The sequence below is a fragment of the Neofelis nebulosa genome, chromosome 4, assembly GCF_028018385.1.
Source record: "Neofelis nebulosa isolate mNeoNeb1 chromosome 4, mNeoNeb1.pri, whole genome shotgun sequence".
Lineage (NCBI taxonomy): Eukaryota > Metazoa > Chordata > Mammalia > Carnivora > Felidae > Neofelis > Neofelis nebulosa.
In genome coordinates, this window is record NC_080785.1 from 54,267,373 (window position 1) to 54,287,839 (window position 20,467).

The 20,467-nt window shown below is 37.1% G+C and overlaps 1 protein-coding gene and 1 long non-coding RNA gene across 7 annotated transcripts in view; one reads left to right on the plus strand and one right to left on the minus strand.

Annotated features, from left to right (window-relative positions):
* The first annotated feature begins 7 nt into the window (after nucleotides 1-7).
* The window catches only part of LOC131509283 (uncharacterized), a 49,115-nt gene continuing 28,655 nt past the window's right edge, over nucleotides 8-20,467 (plus strand). Inside the window, exon 1 of one of the 2 annotated variants that reach the window (XR_009260405.1) lies at nucleotides 8-317. This is a non-coding gene — a long non-coding RNA (uncharacterized LOC131509283). The remainder of the gene's footprint in view (nucleotides 318-20,467) is intronic. The other variant, XR_009260406.1, reaches the window with a different exon arrangement.
* Nucleotides 6,767-20,467, minus strand: part of KLHL7 (kelch like family member 7) — a 68,997-nt gene continuing 55,296 nt past the window's right edge. For all 5 annotated transcript variants that reach the window (XM_058724834.1, XM_058724832.1, XM_058724830.1 and 2 more), the window contains 4 exons: nucleotides 16,020-16,260; nucleotides 13,418-13,619; nucleotides 8,989-9,086; nucleotides 6,767-8,085 (listed from right to left, as the gene is read on the minus strand). In XM_058724834.1, the coding sequence (XP_058580817.1) occupies nucleotides 7,802-8,085; nucleotides 8,989-9,086; nucleotides 13,418-13,619; nucleotides 16,020-16,260 (825 nt within the window). In that variant the 3' untranslated portion in view covers nucleotides 6,767-7,801. The remainder of the gene's footprint in view (nucleotides 8,086-8,988; nucleotides 9,087-13,417; nucleotides 13,620-16,019; nucleotides 16,261-20,467) is intronic.

Below are 20,467 nucleotides of genomic sequence, written 5' to 3' on the forward strand. Positions count from 1 at the left end.
TGTCCCGCCCTGGGATGAGAGGCGTGGATTTTACCCAATAGGGTTTGAGAAGAACGGGGCGGCCCCCACTCACTGAGCTTGTCTTGGGAAAGCGGAATGTTTGGATGGTTAACGTGGAGAAAGAGGCGTGTTTGCGCCTGGTATTAGGCCTCCGACTTTAAGGGAGGCTTGAGGGTCGGAAATGAGAAGAAAGCAGGTTAAGGAAACAGATCTTCAGCAAGGCCCTGGAGGACAGGAGTACTTGTAGTTTGAGAGACCGAGTCGTACTTTTCATTTCTGCTGTTGAGGAAGCAAAAATCTGCCCAGCCATTCATCAGGTGGGTAACACATAAAGCCAGTTATAAGGTTAACAGGAAACTGGTTCCTTCAAGGACAGACAGCAACTGAAAAGTATCATAACAACTCCTATAAACACTACATTCTTACACTGAGAAAGTTAGTTGTTTAAAGTCCACACAAACACCGCTATTTGAAATTGTTTCAAGAATGAAACATCCCACTCTTCCTTGGAGGAGCGAAGACAGAGAAGTAGCATCGATTTCTACCCAGGTGTGGAACTTCAGGTTCCTGAAAAGAGCATTCCATATTTTTCTTAATTTTGTAGTTTCCAAGAAAACGACCCTACATCCACTTCTCAGTCCAGATTGGATGTTGATGCCTTTACACACAACTCTGCTTTGCTTTGAGCTTACCAAATTTTACCTAAAATCCATCTTCCCCACAAAATCCTACAACTGTCTTTTCCTTCCCTACTCTCCCCCTGGTTCCCAGTCTGCTTAGTTGCAAGGAGGCAATGAATATGAATTTGTTGGAATACAGGTTTATCTCTGGTGGTTTAGGATGATTGGTCATAGTTCTTGCTCACATCTTTGGATTTTGAGTACAATGGAATCTATCAAAGTACTGGGAATAACTGGTACAACCTAGCTTATTTAAAGTAATCTCTAGGGGTGCCTGGGTGGCTCAGTCGATTAAGCGTCAGACTTCGGCTCAGGTCATGATCTCAGTTTGTGAGTTTGAGCCCCGTGTTGGGCTCTGTGCTAACAGCCTAGAGCCTGGAACCTGCTTCGGATTCTGTGTCTCCTTCTATTTCTGCCCCCCACTTGTGCTCTCTCAAAAATAAATACATGTAAAAAAAAATGTTTTAAAGTAATCTCTGTGCCCAACGTGGGGCTCAAACTCCCGACCCCAAGATCAAGTCACATGCCCTTCTGACTGACTGAGCCAGCCAGGCACCCTAACCTAGTTTATTAAAAAAAAAAATCTATTCAATTCACTTACTTTGAAACTTATTGAAGATTTACAAATACAGTATGAGACTATATTGCAGACTTGATGCCCCATCACCCAAATAGTTCCTGTATTTCCTACAAAACATTCTCCCACATAACCACAGTGCAGTCACCAAAATCAAGACGTTAATGTTTATGTACTACTGGGGCGCCCAGGTGGCTCAGTCGTTTGAGTATCTAACTTCAGCTCAGGTTTGTGAGTTCGAGCCCCGCATGGGGCCTACTGCTGTCAGCACAGAGCCCGCTTTGGATCTTCTGTTCCCCTGTCTCTTTGCCCCTACCCTGCTCATGCGCGTGCAACCTCTCAAAAATAAACAAACATATTTATATTAAAAAAAAAAAAAGGATCCAGTTTAGAATCATTGTTGCCTTATTCATATTTCTTTAGTCGTCTTCATTCTGGAACATTTCCTCAGTATTTCCTTGATTTTCAAGAGCATAACACTATTAAAGACCTTAACACTACTTCAAGACCTTGATAGCTAGTTATTTGGTAGAAGTTCCTCAGTGCAGATTTATCTGATGTTTTCTCATGATTGGATTCAGATTGAGCATCTCTGGTAGGATTATCACAGAAATGAAGCCATGGTCTTCACATTGTACCTCCCAGATTGTGCACAATTTCAATTTGTCTCACTACCTCACTCTGATCACTTGATAAGGTGGTGTGTGCCAAGCTACTTCACTCTACAATGACTCTTTTCCTTTTTGTTATTAGTAAGGACTTTGTGGGGAGATACTCTGAAAGTATAAAAATGTCATTCCTCCTCAAGTTTTTTGGTTCATTCATTCATTTATTCCTATCAGTATGGCCTCATGATTTCCAGTTTTATTCAGTGGGTTATAATCTATTAGTCATTATTTTGAGGTTCATATCTTCCCCAATTTGGCCAGCGAGAACCCTGTAAGCTCCTTTGTTTTTTGACACATCGCATGATTCTCTGAGCACTTCTTTACTCCTTGGCCCAAAAGATTGCCAGGCTCGTCTTATGCATTCCTTGATCCAGTCTTGGAATCAGCCATTTCTCCAAGGAATCTTGGGTCTTTTAATGGTACTTAGAAGCCATGATCTGAACTTTAGGTTTTCTGATTGCTGTTGTGAGGTCTTTGCTCCCAAGCCCTTTCATGGGCATTGCTAGGAAATATGTACTATAGACAGATACACATTTACACCAACACATTATTTCTGTGTCTATGTGTATTAGAAACTAGGAGTTTACACTGATAACCTCCAATTCTATCCCAAGATCACAGGATTTATCTTGCTCCTGTATTTCTAACTCCCTCCTTTGATTGGAAGGAGAAATTTGGTTCCCACTGTTCACATTTGAGTAATCCCCTTGTATTAACCAGTTTCTCATTGTGGCCACTGACTTGTCTATGCAAACACCAACATGTATAAGGACTCTGCTGGGTTATCAAAGACCTAAAATAATGTCAATGGTGGCTGAAGCTGTGAGGGTGAGCATGGTGGTGTGTGAAGGTAGAGAGATGGGCAAGCCCAGATCCCAATGGAGATCATCTTGGTGGAGTGCTGTGTGAGACAATAGAGCGTAGGGCCAATGGATGCAGAATTCAGTAGTGATCAGTCAGGGAAGGGGAAGGTGGAAAAATCAGGAGTGGGGTCACAGGAAGGAAACTTCTGATTTCAAGATGGCGGAGTGAAAATACTAATGCCCCCTCCCCTTTCCTCTTAAACATCATCTCAAAATAAGAGGGAAAAGCAAAAACACCATCTTTCATTATACTAGGAGATAACCAAAATCTCAAACCACAATTTATGAGGACTGAATGCACATGGAAGAATATTCAATTACTTAGAAGATCAAATATCTATGGGGTGCACGCTGATGTCCCTAGAGAAGGCTGAAAAGCCTCAGGAACTAAAAGCCTCTAGGTAACCAGAGAAGAGTAGACTGAAAGTCTGTAAGTGGTGAAGTTAGAATCTAGCTCCATAAATCCACCTAGTGAGGCAACTATTCGTACCTGATGGGAGATAGGTTTTTTCTTGGAAAAAAAAAAGGGGGCAGGTGGGGTGACAGGGGTAACCAGAGAGGCCTCAGAATCCAGGACATCAATGACAAAGGGGAAATTACGGTACTGACAAAGCCACTTATGTTTATTGTCCCCTTTGCCTGAGCTCCAGAAATCCTGCAGCCAGGCTTACAGTCCCCTTTTTCCCCAACTTGCCCTCCCCACCCAAGGTCCAGGAGTTTGGAAGTTTATTTTTTTTGAGAATCAAACATCTCAGAAAAGTATCTATGAATCTCCGATAGATCCCCAACAAAAATAAGTGGCCATTTCCTCATCATATGACGAATCTCACTGATAAGTTTTACTTTTTTATAATTATTTTTACAAGTTTATTTATTTTGAGAGAGAATGGGGAGTGGGGGTGCGGAAGCAGAAAGAGGGGGACAGAGGATCCTGAAGCAGGCTTGGTACTGACAGCAAAGAGACCAACATGGGGCTTGAACTCATGAACTGTGAGATCATGACCTGAGCCAAGGTCAGATGCTTAACTGACTGAGCCACCCAGGTGCATCAAAGCTCACTGAAAATTAAGCCCACCTCTGTACACAAAAATTATTTTTAAATGTCTCATTTTAAATATAAATACACAGCCAGGGATCAGATATTTGTGTAAAGACTCCAACAGAAAAGAGCAAACAGAAAAAGAAGAGTAAACTGAAAGACATCAAGGTGTATAGAAAACGTTAAAGAAACTAAAGTATCCCCAGGACAGAATACTATAGGAAAGAATATTTTTTAAAAAGTGTTCTTAGAAATTAAACATGGCTAGTGAAAACAAATTCAATAGAAGGTTGGAAGATAAAGTCAGAGAAATCCCATACAAGAACTGACTAAACCAGATCCTGAACCCAATTACTGTCGTTATGAGAGGAGGCTTAAAGGTCTGGGAACTAAAAAGCTTTTTAGTTAGTAACATTTCAGACAATTTCCCAGCACAGACTTTAAAATTTTTATTTCTCCCAAAAATAGCCTTGCAAAGGAGGAAGTTAGGAAGGTGAAAATAAATTCAAACTTTTAAGTCTTTTGAGGCAAATGTAAGAAAAAGAGTGTTAAAGGATTTATAACATGATGAAAGATGCAGTCTGAAATTGTCTTTCATTTTGCCAAATTATTGGGGCTTAATTTGGTGTCATGTTGGAATGGACTGAATTTTCTGACATTGTGGGTATATGTTAATGGCATCACCCTTAAAAAGCAAAATTTCCTCCAAATATTTCCCTTACCCTGGCCTATGCGGCAAATCTCAAATTTTTGCTGTTAACAGTATAAAAGGCAAAAGGAACATAGACTGCTTGGTTAATATGTGTTTATGTAATGGCTTATTTTTGTGATTCAAAATTTCCTTTAAGATTGTAGGTCAGGTTTTTGAAAGCTAAGTCAAAATTGTAATTGAGTACTGTTTTTTTATAGCAACATTTTTTGAAGAACTTAAACTTTTTACGTTCAAGTTGTGATTTTTAAAATTTCAACTAAACTTCTGTCATCAAAATCGTGTCACTGCAAAGGATATAGTATTAACATATCACATGGTGATGAAAAAGAAAGTAGAGACCTTTATATGAAGGACAGGAATTTTGTGGGGAGGAAAAAGGAATAGAAAAAATACTTGCCGATATATCATGTCATCATTACTCATTATCCTGGCATTGACAATTTTGCAGAGTATTTCCAAGGCAGAAAATAGGTACTAATTGGTAATTACTAAGATTACTAACACCACCCCCCTCCCCCCAAACCACTTCATTACAATACATCAAATCTCTTTACATACTCACAGTGTGTTCTGGTCAGTTGATACAGCCTAAAGAAAAGGCTAGTCTGTTTAAAAGATTTCAAATAAGGGGTGCCTGGGTGGCTTAGTTGGTTAAGCGTCCAACTTCAGCTCAGGTCATGATCTCAGTTTGTGAGTTTGAACCCCGACTGCTGTCAGTGCAGAGCCTGCTTCAGATCCTCTGTCTCTCTCTCTCTCTCTCTGCCCCCCTCCCATGCTCTCTCTCAAAGACAAACATAATTTAAAAAATAAAATATTTCAAAGAGTGCTGCATATTCCATATGGGAGATTATTGTATTAAATTAAGTAATATAACCAAATCATGTTAAATGGGTGTTCTGCCCTCAAAGAAATTAAAGTGGACTTTTCTTATTCAATTTCACAAAATTCACAACCCAACGTAAAAATATTCAAGATAGGGGCGCCTGGGTGACGCAGTCGGTTAAGCGTCCGACTTCAGCCAGGTCACGATCTCGCGGTCCGTGAGTTCGAGCCCTGTGTCAGGCTCTGGGCTGATGGCTCAGAGCCTGGAGCCTGTTTCCGATTCTGTGTCTCCCTCTCTCTCTGCCCCTCCCCCGTTCATGCTCTGTCTCTCTCTGTCCCAAAAATAAATAAAAAATGTTGAAAAAAAAATTAAGAAAAAAATATTCAAGATAGGCAAATCCAGAGACAGAAAGATTAATGGTTGTCTTGTTTGGGGTATGTAACCAGGGTGGATAATGTCCCCCTATAATTCATGTCCACTTGGAAATTCAGACTGTGACCTTATCTGCAAACAGGGTCTCGGCAGATGTTATTAAGATCATACTAGACTGATCTAGTCTAGTAGATCTACATTGTAGTAGATACAATGACTACTGTCCCTGTAACACCACACCAAGACACAGAGACACATAGGAAAGGACATGTGAAGACAGAGGCAGTGATTTTAATGATGCAATTTCAAGTCAATGTATGCCAAGGGTTTCCAACAACCACCAGAAGCTAGGGGAGAGGTGTGGGCACTTTCTGCCTCAGAGCCTCTACCCAGAAGGAGGCAACTCTGTCAACAACCCGATTTAGGACTTTTGGCCTCTTAAACTGAGAAAGAATAAGTTTCTGTTGTTTTAAAGTCACCAAGTTTGTGGTAATTCATTATAGGAGCCACAGGAAACTAATAGAGGGGACAATAGGGACTGATGGCTAATGAGTATGGGGTTTCTTCTCTGTGGTGATGAAAATGTTCCAAAATTGTGATGCTGACTGCACAAGTCTGTGAGTATATTAAAGACCACTGAATGGTATACTTTAAATGGGTGCACTGTAGGATATGTAAATTACATTTCAAGAAAAGTGTTATGTGCATTAAAAACCCTACATAAATAAAAATACTATCACTATGCTTTTTATAACTTCTTTTTCATTTGAACATTTTTAGGATTTAAGATTATAACCCCCATATAAATAAAACAATGAAGATCAAAACAGAAACAATGGTTCACAAGTTTTAAAAACAACCGTTGCCTAACACATTTGAAATGAAAGATGAATAAAACTTAGCAGTCTATTTTAAGTTAAAAAATATTTAATATAATTGGATAAAAACACTGATGGTGACAGCTTTACATGGCTCATTCCATACATTCCATAATGTAAAAGGGCAAAACATTACTAGGAAAGAAATGAGTAGTTGGGTTTGTAAAAGATTTATTGACCACATAAAAGCAATTAATACGAGATGACAAACATTTAACTCAAATTATTACAAAACTTTTAGGAGATACCTGGGTCAAACCTCTCTGATGCGTCCTGCTAACAAAAAGAAATCATGTATCTTTTTAAATCCATAAGAAGTTCAAAGTCAACATTGATATTGTATAGCTATCAGTGCTATTCTAGTAACCTAGAAATTTACTATAAATAGCTTTATCTTTTGCTAATCATTCTTACTATGATTTTATTTTATTTAACAGTGAGTGAAGAGGCATAATCATTTTTTAACCACGGGGTAAAACAGTACTATAAATTAACCGGCGTGCTAAGCTTGACATTTTGTGTTTAAAAGATGGAATATATTTAATTGAATATATTTCATGAGGACTTGGGTATGTTTCTAAGCCCAAAATGTGTTTATGAAGTTTTGTGAGAGAATATGTGTATGCCTTGACTCACTCTGGCTTGCTTTTAAAATGGAATAAATTTGGCACTAAATGGAACAAATGAAGACAAGCAAAACTAGGTGAGACTAAGCTGCTTCATCGGAGTTGCCTGTCTTGACTTACACTTCATACTATGTCTTCGTTCTTGACTGAACAGAAACAAGTAGACCTACCTACATAGCACTTCTATGATGTATGAAAATAGAATCTAGAGCTAAGATGAGACTGCTTCACTGACGAGCCAATCCCCACTCTGCCATAATCATAGTTACACATGGAAAAATTCATTCAAGAATTTGTATTTTCACCAAATGCTTATGATTTTTCAAGTTTTCTCACTAGGTATGTCTTGGTTAAGTGGCCAGCTAAAATATGGTCTTTGAATTAAGTAAGGAAATTCATATAAAAGAAACATCTATTTTATAGCGATCTTACTTTACTTGAAATTTCCTTAAAAACAAAACAAAACAAAACACCAAACTAAACCTTTGTAACCAAACTCTTGGAACAAAGCACTGGTGGCCATATTTTTGAGTCTCCAATAAATCTTGAAGTCCATTCACTTTTCATGTTTCAAGTGTTTCTTCATTTGCTCCACAAGTATCAACAACACAAATTAAACAACTTGTTACTGGAAAAGCTCGGACTTTGGAGTTGGCAACCCATTTGTCTGTCTCAGTATTATATTCAAGGATGTGTCCTAATCGACCCACACCTTGAAAACCCGCCAAGACATAGACTATAGAGCCAACTGCTGCACACTTCACTGTCACACCCTTCCATGGCATTGGTGAGACCATCTTCCATTCGTTTAATTTAATATCATAATATTCCACGTTGTCCAGGCCACCTTCAAAAGAATAAAATTACATGAACGACTATATGAACAATTCTAAGATCTCTTAAAGTATTATTTTTTTGCATTTTCCCAACATTTTATTGCGAACATTTTCAAACATGCAGAACAGTTAAGAATCTTACAATGAATGCCCAGAAATCTACCACCTATTCTTATTTTTACTTTAACATAATACAAATTTAACTTAATTTTTACTTGTTGGTTTAGAATCCTAAATATTTATATTTTGCAGAATTAAAAATGTTCTGTTCTGGAAAAGTAAATCAGTGGATTCTCCTTCTGATTAACTTTGATTATAATTATTCAAACTATCCTTCTGGCATTTATCAATTTAGCAATGGCGAGAGACAGGAAAAGGGAAAGAAGGTATTTCTTTGTTATATATTTAAGTAATGCTAAAAGGTACTAAAATGAGGTTTGTGGACTATAGATTCAGTCCAGATTCTCCATAAGATTTTTTATTATAAATTATTTAAGAAAGTAAAAAGTCAAATTTACTTATTTAAAAAATAGTAATATTGATATTTTCATGCAAATTTTAAAAATGTTTAGGAAATTATGCCATGCAGGGTCTGTATACAAATCTTAAAAGTTGTATTTAAAGTTTTTTCTTTTTTTAATTCCAATGTTTCTGTTACTCAATAAGTTCTTTGGTTATTATGATACTACTACCCAGGAAATGTGTGAGGTGGACATTACCTACATTTCATGGACAGCAATGTTAAATACACTGCAATGTCTCATAAAATAGTTCCCAGAAACTATAAAAATAAGTATAATAATGTGTGTGATAAATGCTTGTATTTAGATTTTAAGAAATGTTTACAAAATTTAAGAGAAGGAGGTCTCAGCAAATTCACTGGGAAAGTTAAACGGTGAATTAATATCACATACCCAAGCCATTCTGACCACCTACAGCAAATATCTTGTCTTTTACAAATACCAGTCCATGATTCTTCCTGGCCTCAATCATTGGACACAGCTCAGTCCATCTGAAAATAAAAGAAAGTTTTTAGAGTACTTGTTCACAGGAGGTAAAGTACTCATACTAATTTATAAGAAAGGTTTGTTATCCCAATTAAAGTGATCATTTACCACTCACCTATGTGTTCACACACAAACACACACACCTGAGAGGCTAGAAAACAAAAGTCTAACATGGTTTTGAGGAATTTATTTAAAGGTCAGGTAAATGGGGATTTTACTCCTTTCAACTTCGATAGAATATGAGAAATAGAGAATATCTGGAGACTGCTAACACGTCTTTGGAGGAAATCCAATCCCTGTAGTTCACAATAATTTGTTAAAATGGTAACAAAAAGAAAAAAAAAGGGAAGGTATTTAAGTATAAAATACTAATATTGTCACACATGGTTTTAATTAATATTTATGTGAGTAAAATACAAATTTAACACTGGCTCTAGCAATCAGCAAATGAGTAGTTCTGTTACTATTCACATGTCCACCTTCAAATGTACACTCGAACTTTAGGCAGCTCTAGTAACAAAAGTACTGTCACTGTGTCTAATTTAATACCTTATTAGCATGTTATTTTGTTCACAGCCACTACTATATGTAATGAGACTGAGAATATAAATGTGGACACAAGTGTTGAAGAATACTAAATCATAGCTAACAGCCTCATACACACAGACAACTGTTACTTTTTTCTATGAGAATCAATCCCTTCTTTTGCATATAATCCAATATACCCAATTGACATTTCTGACTGTGAAGGGAGTACTGGCACACAGGCTTGTTTGTGTCTCAACAGCTAACATATCAAAAGTCTCCAAGCAAAAACAAACAGGAAATTGGACATAAGTGTAACTCTTTAATATGATTATTTATATCTCTTATTTAAAAATTTTTTTTCTTTAATGTTTATTTATTTTTGAGAGAGAGAGAGCGCACGAGCAGGGGAGGGACAGAGAGAGGGAGTCACAGAATTCAAAGCAGGCTCCAGGCTCTGAGCTGTAGGCATAGAGCCCGACGCGGGGCTCGAACTCACAAACCGTGAGATCATGACCTGAGCCGAAGTTGGACACTTAACAAACTTACCCGCCCAAGCACCCCTATCTCTTCTTTTAAAAGTTAAATTTATAATTTTTTCAAAATAATTAGGACATAATGATTAACTGAAATATTAGCAACTGTTTTGTTGCCTTATATCTATAAATTTTGTTTGTTTTAAAAGATATTTGAAAGTCACCACTCTCATTTTCAGAGCACTCTGTAAGGTGAGGTGGGCAACACTGGTCCTTTTTTTTTTTTTTTTTTTTTTTTTTTCCAGGGTAAATACACATGCTCGCCCATGCTGATCTTTTCCAGCAAACAGCTCAGATATGGGAGCCATACTGGACCTCCACTGCCTTTCCACGCAGTGAGCTTCATGAGCTGTCAAAATGCAATAAACATAGTATTTGACTTGGAAAAATTCAAAATATATACCCCTTTCTTCTCCACATATGTCCATGATATAAAGTAAGAGTGTATTTGTATGTATGGTGGGTGGTCTGATGCTAATGATGGTTTGACTTACGATGTTTTGACTTTATGATATCATGCAAAAGTGAAACACATACAGTAGAAACTGTGCTTCACATTTTGAATTCTGATCTTTTCCTGGGCCAGCTGTATGATACTCTCTCGTGATGCTGGCCAGCAGCAGTGAGCCACAGCTCCCAGTCAGCCAGATGATCACAAGGGTGAACAACTGATACACTTAGGACCATCCTGTACTTGTACAGCCATTCCGCTTTTCCCGTCCAGTATTCAATATATCACATGACCTATTCAACACATTATAGTTTTTGTGTTAACTGATTTTGCCCAACTGCAGGCTACTGTAAGTGTTTTGAGCATGTTTAAAGTAGGCTAGGCTAAGCTATGATGTCCAGGTTAGGTGGAGTAAGTGCATTTGCAAGGTAACAATATTTTCAACTTACATTGGGTTTATCAGGATGTAACCCCACTGTAAGTAGAGGAAGATCTTTGTAGCTAAGTCTCCTGAAGGTTTAGAGTAGGAAGTTTCCCAAAATACATTTTCTTCTTCCTGTAATTTCATATGTGGAGTATGTACTGTGTCCATGCTCTCCCCAACCTGAACTTTAGTGTTTAGAAGTTTTTCTTAAAGTTCTGACTGCATAAACTGTGTCATGTTGTTTCCACAGGCTTCATTTCTTAGCTTCCAATTAAACCAGTTACAAAACACTTAAAAAAGGAAATCACTGTAGCATATAACTTTTCATTTTGGGATGTGAATCATTATAGTCACACTAGCTTTTCACTTAGGGTAAAGTTAAGGGCATTGAAGAGAATATAGAGAATTCAGGTTTCATACATAAGCTCAATATATACAAAAGAAATGCTAAGTTGTGTAAGTTTTAAAATATTCCCCTAAATTGAATGTATTGATCCAGTTTTAAAAAATATTGAGGTTGTAGGCACGCCTGGATGGCTCAGTCGGTTGGGCATCCGACTTCGGCTCGGGTTATGATCTCATAGTTCGTGCATTCGAGCCCTGCACTGGGCTCTGTGCTGACAACTCGGAGCCTGGAGCCTGCTTTGGATTCAGTCTCCTTCTCTCTCTCTCTACCCCTCCCCAGCTTGTGCTCTGTCACTCTCTGTCTCTCAAAAATAGGTAAGTAAGTAAATAAATAAATTAATAATAATAATAATAATAATAATAAAATATTGAGGTTGCAGAGGTGCCCGGGTGGCTCAGTCAGTTAAGCATCCAACTCTGGATTTCAGCTCAGGTCATGCATGATCTGATGGTGTGTGAGACTAAGCCCCATGTAGAGTTCTGTAATTTAGGACAAGATGGGGTGGATAGCTCAACTGACAGATGATGGGATGAGATAAGGGGTATCCCCAGTGTGTTCTGGCAAGTACAAAGGTATATTTTGAAAAACACTGAGGAATAGTAAATTTGATGATCTCTGAGCGATTTTCTAGTCTCAACACTTCAGCAAAGGTAAGTTTCAAGATAAGTTGCTTTCAATTCTATTACTAGCACTGGTAACCAGCTGGGCAAAAAAAATGAGAAAAGAACAACTGTAACTGCAGCTTTGTTTGGGGAAGAAATTACTGATTTTAAATCCTTTAAAAATGGGTGGAAGTATAAGTAAATAATGGTACATGGCTAATCACATTTTATAATTAAATGATTACTTTTCACTAAAAAAAAAAAAAACCAAAACAAAACAACAACAACAAAAAAAACCAATAGCTGGAGTAGAAGACTTCTATGTTTTATAAGCTGGCAATATTTCCTAAATGTAAAACTTGAACGTAAGACTTATGGTGCAGTTCTTTGGCATAATGTTTAAGTTGAACATATTTACCTAATAATTGGTTCTGGTAAAGGAAGAACAATGCTTTCAAATCAGTAAGTTACTTGTCTTATCAAATCTCTTTGGCTGTTTCTGAGTATCAAAAAAAGGTCTGACTTGGATATTACCTGTGGTCATTTCCTTATTAGTTTAATGGCATTTTACTTACCCACGCCCCCTACTGTTCAGTAATTTGCACATTAGCTTTGTCTTTGTCTACATTGAACAGGTTCCATCATTAATTATAAGGTCAGAAAAGCTGCCTAACCATTTATTTCTTTAGCATTTTGTCTTTAAAAAAGCAGTTACTTACTTCCTGGATTTAAGAATAATCTTACTGGAAAAATAGGTATCTACCCATACAAACTCAGAATTAAGACATTATACCTAGGGGTACAATTTATTAATGATACAAACCAATCAATATATGATATTCCCAATTAAAGGCAAATTTACTACTGATCATAAATTTTTCCCTGTCCTCCCCTACATTTCCTGACCTCAAACAAAAGTATTTTATGACTTTGATGAATCAAGTCATACTTGTCCCATTCACAGCATTTGCTGCACAAACAAGAACAGAAAGAAAGCAGCTCCCACAGGGTATATAAGGTCAAGCCATTTCTTAAAGCATAGAGGAGTGGTCCAGGCCATGAATGTCCCAAACCTAGCACATTCCCAAGTGTATGCACATTCTTGATACGAGAACTAAATTCTTCTGTTGGGCTCCTTTGCCTTTTGCCATCTTCTTCCTCTGAGCTTACATACAATTAACTGAAAGAAGACTTTTTTTTGTTTATACAGTGTGGTTTTAATGAGTTATGCATAAGGTTATTCCCACACACTTCTACACATAAGTTTACAAACCCTATATCTAAAGAACGATGTTACTTAAAAGACGAATTATACCCAGTGTGATTTCAATGACTTAAGAACAGGTCTGTTCTTGCATGATTTTAAAATAGGACTTTTAAACTGATACATACGTTTCTGTGGCAGGATCATAAACCTCACAGGAATTCAGCACGCGCCCAGAAACATTGTTCCCTAAACTTCCACCACAAACATAGATCAGGCCGTTGGCTTCCACCATCCCGTGGCTGCAGCGCTGAGTCAACATGCTGGGCTTTGTGTGCCAGCTTTCAGTTCTTGTATCATAGCACTCAAATAAATACAGCGCTGAGTTTCCTGTAAAAGAAAAGGCCCAACCAGACTTAGCTTAGTGTGTGTGTGGGCTTGGAGCGAGCTGATTGTAGAAGTAAGTCCCTAGTTACTGGAGGGAGGAATTTACAGTTGTAGAGTCTTTTCTAAACTTAATTAACAATAACAGCAAAATGTAGGAATAGCTTAAGAAAAAGCTAACCCCGTTTGTATAGACCTTAGAAAATACTAAAAAAAAAAGGATCTGCTGAAGATACTTATTTATTGGTAATTAATTTAGGAAAAGATTGGTTTGAATTCAGAAGAAAATTAAATAAATAACATTATGTATGTCTTCAAGCCCAGTTATGCATGATGGGAATTATCCAAACTTCAAATGTTTGGATAATTAGAGATATGAGAAACCATAGTTATTTATAGATGATAAATCTGTACCTTAAACCCTGAAAACTATGATCTGATAATATTCTAAGGATTATAATTTAACATTCTGTAATAGTCACTGCACCATTAACAAAACTATTCTTCCTGACTACTCTTAGTAGTTGTGTGAGTAAGCCCTGAAGTCATGCTGGGCCATTCTGAAGTATTCTCAAGGTACCACTGCATGACTCTGATGTAATTTGATTATACGTTTTAATAGCAAAACATATATTCATCCTGTTTTGCAACTTCTACAAGTTATAGGGGCTCAATAGAGAATTTTAGAAATAATACTAATGAAGAAACAGGTGCTTTTTTCCTTCCGAAGAAAAACGTTAAAATTTAACCAAATGATTTCTCATCTCCCACTCTTCTGAACTTTGCTAATGCTTAACAACACCCTTATAATTCTCAACCACAACCAAGGTCTCTACAGAAGGCAAAATTCAGGGAATAACAAATGGAAGAAGCAACCGTCCTGATTAACATTAACTTCTTTTTAACTTTTAGAACATTTTCTTTTTTAAAAAAAAATTTTTTTTTAACGTTTATTTATTTTTGAGACAGAGAGAGACAGAGCATGAATGGGGGAGGGTCAGAGAGAGGGAGACACAGAATCCGAAGCAGGCTCCAGGCTCTGAGCTGTCAGCACAGAGCCCGACGCGGGGCTCGAACTCACGGACCGCAAGATCATGACCTGAGCCGAAGTCGGCCGCTTAACTGACTGAGCCACCCAGGCGCCCCTTGAACATTTTCAATTTGATAGATTCAATTGGTTGATATTAAGGGGAAATACAGGGTATGTGGCAGATATAAGAAATTACTATTTAAGTAAAAAACTCAGTAATTGCTGAAGAAGTAAAGTTACATATTATACTTTCTATAAAAAGTGTATCTATAGAACAGTTACTTTCTATTATCTTTAGTATTTATTGTGTTTGAAATGTCTTCATAGACATTCTATGAAGAATGCTTTTAAAGGGGGGAAAAGAAAAAAAAAGGAAAAAAAGAAAGGGGGGAAAAGGTCACTTCTTAAGTCACATTTTAAAAATCTTTAATTTTTCTGGGTTTCTTGGGTGTCACGAGGATGAGTGTCCAACTCTTGATTTTGGCTCAGGTTGTGATCAAGCCCTGCATGGGGTCCCATGCTGACAGCACGGAGCCTGCTTGGGATTCTTCCTCTCCCTTTCTCTCGGACCCTCCCCAGTGTTTGCTCATGCTCCCTCTCTTTCAAAATAAACTTAAAAAAAACTTTAAATTTTCTAATATTTTAGAATCTAAATATTTTTGACATCTAGTGGGGGAGTAAAAACATCAAACAGATAAATATGCTGACCAAAAGTAAAACATTCTCTGGCCTAATATAAAAATTATCAAAGAAAATAAAGACTTAATTAACATTTAAATTCTGTACCTTAGGTTTACTTGGTCTTTCTAGTTTTCTTTATAAACCCATTATTTAGCTAAAGAAATTATCTGAAAAGGTGAAAGCATGTAAATGCTATTATATATCCAGTCTGCGCCTAGAATATTCATTTAGAAAAACTACTCATTTAGAAAAAGACCACTCCTGATGCTAACAAATTATCCATTAAAGAGAAAGGTGTTTTACACCCAAGCCCATATGCTGTTCTAAAAAGGCAATATAGATTTTAAAAGCAAGAATGTAGTAAAGAAATCTTAAAGAGTCTATGAGTGAGCCACACTCTGAAATCGTTAAAGCAAATATTATGTATCTTAAAGCAATCTACATAGAACTAAAATCTAGACGGCATGAGAGAAAAATGGGACAGTTAACGTAACTCAGGAAGCTGAAGTTCTTGTAAAATTAACGAAGTAAGGTAAACCTTCAGGGAAATGGGCTGTACAATGTGACAGATGTGTATGTAAGTTATGTTAAAAAGACCATACCAGTTGTTTATATAAATACGAAAAGCCAAGAAACTTTACCAAGATACTTGGTAAAACACTTTTTGCAAACAAAGATACCAAGTAAGTCCTTACCGACTTCGGAACCTCCAGATGTATAAATTTTGCCTTCTGCAGCACAGGCAGCAAGGCTGTCTCGAGGTGTCGGAGGACCCAGCTTGGAATACCAGCTATCCTTCACGACATTGTAGCAATCCATTCGTTTTATGGGGAAAAGCTGAGAGCCCCCCAAAATGTACACTACGTTGTCCCAAAACACACATGCTGCATCCCTTCGTTTTTCAAAGGGGCAGCGGATGTCTGTCCAGCTATAATCCTGTAACAGGAAATAAATGGTCAGTAATGCAAAACTTATCAGATGATAAGATGATCTTATCTTATTGATCAGATGAGGCATTGATCTGATGAGGCAAATTGATACAGATGAGGCAAAGACATAGTTGAGAAAATACAAAATATGAGTTTGTTAATTTACTAGAGTACATATCACAATGTTTGGCTTGAGACATTATCTAACTTAATCTTGTGTGATTTCTTCAGAATGTCGGTTAGGTGGGGGCAGAGGGCGAGAGGAAGATAGTGGCTGCTTTGGGTGTTTTCTGGCTCCAGATTAAACTGTCACACATTTGAATGCATCCCTACCACCAGTCTCCTATTCCTTCTGTTACTAAGCATAATAATACAAGAAAATTCTAAAATAAGTGAAGTACTTTTGTTACTTAGAAAAAGGCCTATTTCAAATGTAACTCTAGCCATCCCTTCCCTGCCAGATACACGGAGAGATGTAAATAATCATTGGCTAACATGAAGTTTAAGGTGCTGTGATCTTCCTGACATCTAAGGCGAGAAGGTATTTTGTGGACTTCTGTAATATTAACTTAAAAATATTCAGTTGAGCCAGTTTATTCAGATGGACTCTTAAAGCTGTGATATTTACTATGGAATACTTGAAGAATCTGTTTCAACTAGGCTGGAAGCTCACTTTTTTCTTCCCAGTGATTAAAAATGAGCACATAATCAGTACTTCACAATAAGGGTGGTTCACAGCACCATTTAGTTTCCTCACTATGTCTGATACATCCAAGGATACCTTTTTCTGTGTAAATGTATCCAAGGATAACTTTTTCTATGTAAATTAAGTAGAAATGTACATTTCTATGTAAATGTACCTTTTTCTGTGTAAAATTCTCCCAAAGCTACAGCATCTTTGATTCCACCCCCCCCCCCCTTTTTTTTTTGAACAAGGAAGCTATAGTGTTTCTGCTTTCTGAAAATGTCTAAAAATAATTTGGGACTGGCAGAAATCCAAACAATTCCTGCTGTCACTGAGCAAAGCAGTGTGTGTGTGATTATTAACGCTCAGTGCCCTTTGGGAAAATCTGATGGATATCTGTCACACTAGCGCCCACTGTTTTAGACATTCATCAGATTAGATCAAAGCATCATACAACACCAGGAAGTCTCAGGAAAAAGAGCCCCTTATGCAGAGCACCTTGACTCCTTGTGGTGATGAACATTCTGCTCTTTAGGTGACCAGAAAAACAAGAGACTTTTTATTTTTTTAATACAAATTCTCTTTTTCTTTTAATGTTTATTTTTATTTTTGAGAGAGAGAGAGAGAGAGAGAGAGAGGAAAAGGGCGACAGAAGATCTGAAGCAGGCTCAGTACTGAGTGCAGAGCCTGATGTGGGGCCTGAACTCACAAACCGCGAGATCATGACCTGAGCTGAAGGCAGATGCTTAACTGACTGAGCCACCCAGGCACCCCTAGAAAAACAAGAGTCTTAATCCTTGCTTTATTCTCAATTTGGGATCCCCCTCGGTTACTCAGTGGTATACCTATGGCAGGCATACAAAACTATAGGATAAATATAACATTTTCCCAAAGTTTGTTTTGCTCAATGGACACTGAAAAATGGGAAAATTATTTTAAAAATTTGTTTTCTTAGAGTTGCATACCACAGAATGAAAAAAAAATAAAGTAATGACCATACTCTACAGGGAATGATCCCTCAAAAGTAAACTAATGACTCTCTTATATATTCTGCAAATCTACTCATAATTCCCACCTGACCAACTTTATAAGTAGAGAACTTCAGTTTCATTAATAAGATACATTGTTAATTCACTGAATCTCAAGTCTTGCCACTTTTACACCCAATTTATTTGATATTATTAGAAAGCAATATGGGAATTTTCCCATAATTTCTAAAGATATTCTCAAGAACATTATCTTTTCCTGCTCTTCCTTTATTTCAGGATGAGACAGTGGGTGATATATCCTTTTAAATGATCTCTAAGACCCGCTACTCTTCAAATTAAAAATAACTGCCCATGTATGAGCTGGGATTAAACACACAAACAAAATACTTTTTCTTTTAGCTAAATGAGTTTGAACATTTAGACGCTAGGATATGAAGTTCCAAAAAGAAAACAAAACAAAACAAATAACTGCCAAGAGTTTGATAATAGAATAGTTCTAACTTTTGATACTACCCAAGGGTTTGAGTAAGGAATAAATGAATTCTCATATGTACCGGTCACATAGGGCTTAGGCTTCAGATTTAAGAATTAAAATAAATTGTGCTCTTAGAACTATAAGCTTAAGGGAAAAATGATTATCCAGTGTGTGTGCACACATGTGTGACCAGGAGTAGATAGGCACATGCACATGCTTGTATCTACTTGCAATTTGGGCCCTGATTTCTTTAGAAATCCTCAAATTTTTAAATCTTTTTCAATTCTCCAAATACTGTCATTGGTCAATGTACATTGTAGATGCTAAGCTTGATAAATCTAACTACATATAATATTCTTACCTAAGAGTTCATCTTCAAGGCAGATAGATGAAATAACCTTTGCAAGAATTTTACCTAGAATGTAAATCCGACTTCATTTCAGCTAAAATTTAATGTTTTATATTTTAGCTCATTAAATACACCTGTCAGGTATACACAGGTATGCACCTGTGCTTGAAAATACCTGGCTTTGGTTGTATCTATGTATGAGGGAAGGGAGCTTTTTTACTCACATGTATGTATGGTAGATCTCACTCCCATCTACTAACTGCCCCCATCTACACTTCATCCAAAACAATACTAAGAAGGTGATTTGATGTTTGCCCTTTAATAACTTGTTATACTGCCTAGGAGATAATGTGTGCAGTTGAGAGAGCAAACAGAGAGGGTAAAAATATAGATTAGAAGTCTGACTTAAAGCCTCTGTGGGTAGGAATGCCAGGTCTTTTCCTAGCAATAGGACCATTCCCAACCTGGGGCCTGCAGGTAGAGGAAGGGTTGCTTATGGCTCTGAGCTCCTAGGCTACAGGTCAAGTTAGACATGTAGCTTTCCTGTGAGTCCAGACACATACATAGCACTAGAGTTACATTGTATATGTGTGGGCATGGAACTGTTACTCTAAAAACAATGTAACTCAGTTAAGTTTTATTGAGTATCAATTTCATGCACGTTTCTGTGCCTGACTGCTGATATGAAAATGGGATAACTGGAAAGCCTGGAAAAGACACAGGTAGAAGGAAGTTTTGACACATCACTCATTTATGCATCCACACACATATACACTCGTGTATAAAGTCCTGTCTTCCTTTGTCCTTAGCCTTTCTTGTCTCTGCTGTGATATATACCACATTCAACATTTTTTTCAAGCTCAAGGCTTCTTTCCTTTTTGTAGGCTTCCCTGTCTTTTTCTGAATCCCCACCACACTTAAGTCTGGGCTTGATGACTGAGCACTCCATTACATTGTGTCCTGTATGATTTTCCAGCAGTGGTGTGGTACTACAGTGAAATGCTTCTTGAGGTGAGGGGCTGTAATCGCCTCTCTAAATCCCTCAAGGCAAAAATATCAGCTTGCTGTTTTCCTTGAGAGTAAGGACTGATTTTATACAATCTGCATTCTGAAAACACATGAATCTTCAAAAAATAAAGACACCACACACAGATATTTTAACAATCAAGACAAGCAAAATCCAAAATAAAAGAAATACTTTTTATTTTTAAGACTCGAGAATTTTATTTTGGATCATTTTGAGAGGAAACCAAGCAAACATAGGAAAGATGGGGTCTTGGAAAAAAAGGAAAACAAAATTAACAAAACAGCAAAAAGAATTAAATAAATAAAAGAAAAAAAACCCTTAAGATTTCTGGCAGAAACTTCAAGGAGTCAATCTAATCTGAGTTTACAATGTCCAAATTGTAAGCACTTTCTGTAAAGCCATTATCTGACTTATTTCAAGCACTTCCCCTTCCAGGAGCTATGCTGAAATATCTTAAAACATTTTATTTAATTTCCTCAATAACTCCATGAGGAATAAGCTTATTTTATAGATGATGATATCTTAGAGAGTTAAGTACCATGTCAAGATCACAGCGTTAGAAAGTAGTGAATCCAAGATTTAAGTCCCAATCTATCAAGACTCCAAAGCTGTGCTCTTAACTCCTACGCTGCCCTGCTCTCTAAAAATCTTCTTATAGGGCCTCCTAGAAAGAACACTGGACTGGGAGT